The sequence below is a fragment of the Prunus mume genome, linkage group LG3, assembly GCF_029339155.1.
Source record: "Prunus mume cultivar Tortuosa linkage group LG3, ASM2933915v1, whole genome shotgun sequence".
Lineage (NCBI taxonomy): Eukaryota > Viridiplantae > Streptophyta > Magnoliopsida > Rosales > Rosaceae > Prunus > Prunus mume.
Window position 1 is genome coordinate 24771060 of NC_142700.1, and position 7257 is coordinate 24778316.

Here is a 7257-nt window from a genome sequence, read left to right on the forward strand (position 1 = left end):
CCTTTCAAGAACCAATGACAGCGCCAAGCACATGCAAGATGGCTCAGCAGCGATGGTAGCTGGCTGAAACAATTAATTTAAGTGATGACCCCTCTGTCCCAAGACCCATCTCTGTCAGTGTTCATTTAACGGGGGAAGAAAGGGAGGCTTTGGTGTCGTTATTGAAAGAATTTCGAGATGTGTTTGTTTGGAGTTATGAAGAGATGCCCGGCCTTAATCCAAACTTGGTAAGTCATACGCTGAATATTGAGCTCGGTGCAAGACCTGTTGTACAACCTCGAAGGAATTTTCATCCTGAAATTGAGAAGCAAATCAAGGTGGAAGTTGAAAAGCTGCTAGCCGCTGGATTCATCAAGCCAATCAAACACCCGACATGGCTAGCAAATATTGTACCCGTGAAGAAGAAAACTGGGGTAATCAGAATATGCACAGACTACCGTGATCTCAATCGAGCTTGCCCAAAAGATGAATTCCCGCTGCCCAACATGGATATCTTGATTGATTCAACCTCGGGTCAAGGCATGCTATCCTTCATGGACGGATTTAGTGGCTATAATCAAATCAAGATGTCTCCCAAGGATGCCGAAAAAATAGCTTTCCGAACACCCTATGGAAATTTATACTACACGGTCATGCCATTTGGTCTTAAGAATGCCGGTGCTACCTACCAACGGGCCATGACGGCAGTGTTTCATGATATGATGGGAAAAGAGGTGGAAGACTATGTGGATGACCTCGTAGTAAAATCCAAAACCAGAGAAAGTCATCAGGGAGTTACAGGCGGGTCTTTGGAAAGGTGCCGGTGTATGGGTTAAAAATGAACCCAAAGAAATGCGCATTGAGTCTCATCCGGCAAGTTCACTGGGCTTTCGGTACACCGACTTGGTATAAATGTGGATTCTGAGAAAACCAAAGCCATATGCTCTCTTGCACCGCCTAAGAATCCAAAGGAGTTGAAAAGTTTTATGGGAAGATTGTCATACATTCGGCGTTTTATTCAGGTCTTGCTGCAATGATGAGTGTTTTCACTCCTCTCCTTAAGAAAGGGAAGCCATATATATGGAGCCGGGATGCCAAGAAGCTTACCAGTGGGTGATCACAAAGCTGCCACGATGAGGGCACCTATTCGAGGACTTCCACTTAAGCTTTACTTGGCTGCGACAAGTGCTGCGGTTGGAGCTTTGCTTGCAGGATGGCCATAACGGGAGGAAAGCCCGTTTATTATTTAAGCCGACAAGCGAGAGGAGGTGAGGCAAGGTACCCAAAACGAAACTCTTATGCCTTGCTCTCGTCTATGCTGCATATGACACTACTTCCTTGCTCACAAGTTACAACTCATAGTAAAGTCCGATCCCGTAAGATATCTGCTCACAAGGCCGGTATTATCCGGTCGTCTCGCACGTTGGTTATTGCAGCTTTCCGAATTTGATATCGTATGCACAACTCCTAAGGCCATCAAGGGACAAGCTGTGATTGACATGCTAGCTCTGTTCCCCGAAGTAGAAGGATCAACCCTTTCCAAGGAAGTCCTGGGAGAGCTGCCGGAAATGGTCGCTACTGTTACAGAGGAGGAACCATGGACCCTCTACTTTGATGGGTCTTCCACATCGAAAGGTGGAGGGGCAGGTGTCGTGCTCATTAATCCCAATGGGCAAGCTACGGCTCTCTCATTCAAGCTAGACTTTCCATGCACGAATAACGTGGCGGAATACGAAGCTTTTATTGTAGGATTGTCCACAGCAAGAGAAATGGGCGCAGAAAAGGTGAAGATCATCGGCGATTCAAACCTAGTACTAAGTCAATTGCAAGGAAGCTTTGCGGTGAAGGAAGCAACCTTGGCACCATATCGGACAGCTGCTGAAAGGCTCATTAATTCCTTCAAGTAAATTGTGATGGAGCACATTCCAGGAGCCACCAATAGGTACGCTGATGCTTTGGCCACATTGGGATCAAAGCTCTCATTTGTGCAAGAGCACCCCAACATCACCGTGATAAGGAGAAGCACACCAGTGGTCGAAGCAATGGCCGGGACTTCTTTGGAAGAGGATGATTGGAGAAAGCCATTTGAAGAAAAAATTAGGTGAAGAGAGCAGCATTAAAGACTTGAAAGACTATGTGACTATCTTTGGGGAACTTTACAGACGTCTTCGGGAGGTGTTCGACCGGTGTGTTGGGATGGCGAGAGAAGGAGGTTGCAAGAGGTACGATGCCACTTGCGGCTTGGAACGATGTCAGCCTGTACCGGCGCTTGCAACGCAAAGGTTATTATTGGCCAGAGATGAAGAAGCAAGCAGCTGAACTACAATCCGATTGTCCCACCTGCTCTACGATACCCTCTACGGAGGAGTCATTCATTGTTTCATTTGTAGAAGATTGGCGGACTCCATACTTGGCATTCTTTGTTGGAGGAACTCTGCCGACCAACCCCAAGCTTGCCTATAAGCTCAAAAAGACCATAAAGAGGTACTTTGTTGATGGGTCAACTCTCTATCGGAAGGGGTTTAATGGTGAGCCATTAAAGTGCTTGGGAGAATCAGAAGCGCGTCAAGCCATGCAAGAGATACATGCTGGAGAGTGCGGAGAGCACCAAGGAATGAAGAAGCTTCACCGGCAGCTACTAAGCATTGGGTATTATTGGCCTACCATGAAGAAGGATGCACATGACTTTGTTAAGAAATGCCACACCTGCCAAATCCATGCTAATCTAAGCCACAAACCTCCCACATTGCTGCAAGACATGCGCACTCCCTGGCCTTTCCATACTTGGGGGCTTGATTTAATTGGGACAATCCATCCCCCTTCCGATGGCTACTTATGGATCCTCTTCGAAATGGGTTGAGGCAATTCCCTTCGAAAGGCCACAGGAGGCTGTCTCGAATTTCATTCGGGAATACATTGTGTGTAGGTTCGGAATCCCATACAAGATGATCACCGACAATGGCACACCTTTTGTTAACAAGCAAGTAGGTTCAACCCTTAGTGGGTACGGTATCAAGCATCGTCGCTCTACGCCTTATTACCCGCAGGGAAACGGTCAAGCGGAAGCTACCAATAAGACGATATTGAGGATTCTAAGCAAGATGGTATATGAGTATCAAGGAGGCTGGAGTGTTCACCTGCCGGATGCTTTGTGGGCTTATCGCACCTCACCAAGGAGCGCTACAGGTTTTTCACCTTACTCGCTTGTGTACGGATCTGAGGCTATTTCACCCGTGGAAATCACCATCCCAACAGCCAGGATAGCAGCTGTCAATGATCTTGAATGGGATGCAAAGACATGCTCAGATTGGCGTTTGCTAGATCTCGAAGCAGTTGATGAGAAAAGGATGGAAGCTGAAAGAAGGATGGCACTCTACAACAAGACTGTTGCCCAAGCCTATAACAGGACCGTTAAGCCTCAAGCCTTCAAGCAAGGAGATCTCGTGCTAAAAGTCGTTGAACATGTGAGAAGGCAAATGTCAGGACCTTCCAAATTTGCCCCACAATGGGAGGGTCCATTCGCAGTCAAAGAGGTACATAGCAGCGGTTATTATCGCTTGATCTCTGTCAAGGAAGGCATGCTAACAGACCCCATCAATGGAAAATGGCTCAAGCCCTACTACTGCTAAGTAGGCATAATATCTTATTTTCATGTTATTGCATTTCCTTTTATCTAAAAAATGTTGTCTCCTTCTATATGCTCTTTGTTTTGAAAAGCTTTTGTATCATCATGGTAGCATGGGGTTTGAAATGAAAATGAAGGAGTATTTTGAAAAAAAAATTGTCTCTAAAAGTTTGCCCTTCTTCGTACCTCGAATTTCTTTTTGAACATGCGTTTACAATTACATATAAATATACGCCGGATATCCAAAAAAAAATGGAGGAAAATATTACTTAGCAAAAGACATGCCAAGCAAAGCCATTTGAATGGGATCCTAGGTCTGTAGCAGCTTTCACGCTTGGGCAAAATGAAAAGGAACAAGCCAAGCTAAGCACCCCAAAAGGAAGCTAGCATGCTCATAAGGTCCAAGAACCTTCAAAGAAAATAAGCAGTGTCAAAGGGTCATCCTAACAAAACTTTGGCAACAACCACCATGCTTCAAAAGGATACCCGATCTAAAATTCAAGCAAAGGATTCTACCAACCAGGCATTTTATACATGTCGAATAAGAGCTACAATGTGTTTCTGGCAAAAGAAAAAAAAGAGGAACATAGGTTCACATTTGGAACACAATACTTTGAAATGCCAAGCTGCCACAGTACAAGTTTTACAACATAAGTCAAAATCAAGCTATACACGCTAAGAAGTAATGTGTGCTTCAATCTCGAACGAAACTCTAGAATGTGTCAAGCTAGTCAATCCTACACCAAGCAAAATGCGACCTGCAAAACAGAACAACAACAAAAAAAGGAATGTCAGGAGAAATCAGAGTAACATTGAACATATGTAGAATGAGGAAACATGAGGGAAGGACGAAAAGTCACGAACCTCAAAGTACCACCAAGGATGGCTAGAAGGGAACGAAGGAGGCCCCGTGAGAAGATCTTGTCCTTTGCCTCCATCACACGATCGAAGACATCGGAAGAGACACCTTGGGCGAAAGGAGGCCATGCAATTCTTGGTTTTCCAGATTCGTCTGCTTAAAGACCAAAGCCTCTGCTGCTGCCCTTATTTCATCGGGGCGGGATTTGACTTCATGTTATGAACAGCCCGTGCCCCAAATGCAGCACGTGCCAAACCCTTCACGAGTTGAAGAGACTGCGCCAAAGCCCAGTCATAGCCTGCATAAGCGCATCCCGCCAGAGGAGCTCGTGATCGATAATGTCGATGAGCTGCAGTATCCATCCCATGGAGCACCGCCGAGGGCCCGGAGAAGCGACAACGCGAGAATGGAGAAGTAATACAGTCATGTCCATGAAATCCCGTACTTGTCAGAAATTTCTTCAAAGCCGCGTTGTCTTAGGATAAACAAGAATTCCGGAAGAGTGCGTAACCATTAAACCGATGGTAGAGCGGCATGAGTTCATCTGTGGATCGAAGGACCTGAGCGCCGCTGTCAAAGAAAGCCATGAAGGCGATAAATGATTCCTCCCTCCAGCCAAGACATGCTGCGAGGGTGTTCTGCAGCATTCCGCGACGGTAATGATAGCTCGGGCGTTTGTGATGCTCGCATTGTCACATTGAGCTGGAAGAAGTGCTAGGGGACTAGGCCCTGTCGCCCAAGAAGTGGTTGAGCGTGAGATGGAATGGGTAGGGTTGTATGGACGACAAAGGTGTTGCTCAGAAAGGCTCTTTGGAAAGGTGGCGAAATGGCGGATCAAGGTCCCTCGGAGAAAATCTTTGGAAGATAGGTGGTAAAGGGTTGGTAACTTGGAGCGTAAGCATTTCATCCCGAGAATCCGTTGGTGTCATGGTTGGAGAGGATCCTGCGGGCTGCCTCGACCAGTGTATCGAATGTGTTGAAGGAAGAAGGTACTACGGGCACAATTTCCAAATTTGAAGCGAGATGCTCAGCCTGCAAAAAAGAAAGGGGTGCATGCAAGGATTAGTACGTGATAATTGACAGGTAATGGGTATTGGCAGATGAGTAGGAGAAGAAGGTAAATAGAATATTATCGGTATGGATACCTCAAGGGGTGCAGGATCAGCAATGGCCGCAGGTTTGGGTCCTCGGAATGTCAATAACTGCGCAGGATGAGCACGCGTCGAGTGTACAAATTATGGTGTGAGGAAGAAGAAGGGGACAAAACTTAAAAGCGCGTCGATTACACGCTCAGCGCTAAACGGCGTGTCTGCTACAGCGGACTCGAAAACATCTGAACCACCTTGTCCTCCTGGATAGTCATTGGAATAAGCAAATGCATCCTCACTGCAATCCTCATTGAAGTCCCTGTTAGCATCTTCACTAGCATCGTCAACGTTCTCTTGCTCTGGAACATTAGCCTCGGATTCGGTGGTGTCACTATCATCACTATCATCGTCAATTGTCACTACTGGTTGGGGTTCCGCAGCTTCAACAGATCTGGTGCGTGTTCGAAAATCTTGCATGTAGAATGCGCGCTTCGACGTTTAGGGTCCTGAGGAGATACAGGGGTGTGTCACTTCTCTTTCTCTTTGGGGTTGTACCCATTTTCCCTATAAAAAAAAATATGTATATAATAAATAAGTATCTACCCACATATCATGCACGCAAAGCAAAAAGAGGGGCATGAAGAAGTATTGAAGTCAAGAACACTTACGGCGGAGAGGGTAGTTTCGGCACCTGCAGCGCGACCGGCTCCGGATCTGCAGAGCTTGAAGGCGGTGGCTGTTCTAGGGAGTTGCTTCTTTGGTTCGAGGAGGGCCACTCGGGGCTACCTTGGAATGAACCTTTTGGGTTTACGTGCAATGCTTCTCACTCACATTTCGCTCCTCCTCCTTCCTTTGCTCGACGCGCACACGTGGCGTTGCACTTTTCGAGCCGCAGACTCACTCCCGCGGCCGTCTTAGAAATTCCCAACAATGTCACCACTCTTGGAAATGAAGGGCAAGTTGCGTTTTTGGCTAAGAGGGATGGCTTTCTCTTCAAACCAAGCCCACAAGACGAGCCATTGTAGGAGGCAGTCTGTCCCGGGAAAGGATTGGAGCTCACGGAAGGAAGAGAGACAGCGGTTCCAGTAAGCTTGGTAGCCTCTAGAAAGCCACCAACCCTCGCCTTGCTCGCTAAAACGATGGGCCTGCAACTGGCTGGTATGTGGTCATTGCTCCAGAAGATCCTGTGTAGTGCAAAGGGGTCACCATGGTTGGGACTACTGGGAACCCCTTGGTCAAGCCCGAACTGCCGCCTGACTCGTTGTGGAGAGTAGGTCACGGAAATCTCTGCGCGATTATCCCCAAGAATAGGCAAGGGGATGGGAGCAACATTCAACAAAGCATACTTCCGGATTGGTCACTCTGCGATACGGCTTGGAATCTCAATCGTATCACCGTCGGTATAGAAGGGCACGAAAGTGAAGGTCTCTGAGGTGCCATAAGGACGAAAGACAAAATTCTCGACGTTGTCTAGCAGCTTTAAGAAATTCTAGCCTTTCCTCTGCATTCTCTTGAACCACCTGCAAACTAATGGAAGATTGTTTGGCATAAAGGAACCATTGCCCCAGTCAGCCAACTTTATAGCATGCGAATGAGGGAGTGAATGCACATCCAACCCTTTGAGACGCTCCCACAAGAACACCTGCAAGAAACCAGAATTTAGGAGGGTCTCCATGCCCATGGTTCCTGATGCACTCTTTTCCAGA

General features: G+C 47.0%; 1 protein-coding gene across 1 annotated transcript; it reads left to right on the forward strand.

The window, feature by feature from the left end:
* Positions 1 to 203: 203 nt before the first annotated feature.
* Positions 204 to 1886, forward strand: LOC148919198 (uncharacterized). The gene is made up of 3 exons (XM_089048805.1): positions 204 to 796; positions 1043 to 1172; positions 1416 to 1886. Exons 1-3 carry the CDS (start codon positions 204 to 206, stop codon positions 1884 to 1886), a joined length of 1194 nt encoding a protein of 397 aa, XP_088904931.1.
* The last annotated feature ends 5371 nt before the right edge of the window (positions 1887 to 7257 follow it).

Coding starts and splice junctions, on each gene's coding strand:
- LOC148919198 (XM_089048805.1), top strand. CDS start 204: ATGCCCGGCCTTAATCCAAACTTGGTAAGTCATACGCTGAATATTGAG. Junction 797..1,042: donor ACAGGCGGGTCTTTGGAAAG/GTGCCGGTGTAT, acceptor CCTCTCCTTAAG/AAAGGGAAGCCATATATATG. Junction 1,173..1,415: donor TGGCTGCGACAAGTGCTGCG/GTTGGAGCTTTG, acceptor TGGTTATTGCAG/CTTTCCGAATTTGATATCGT.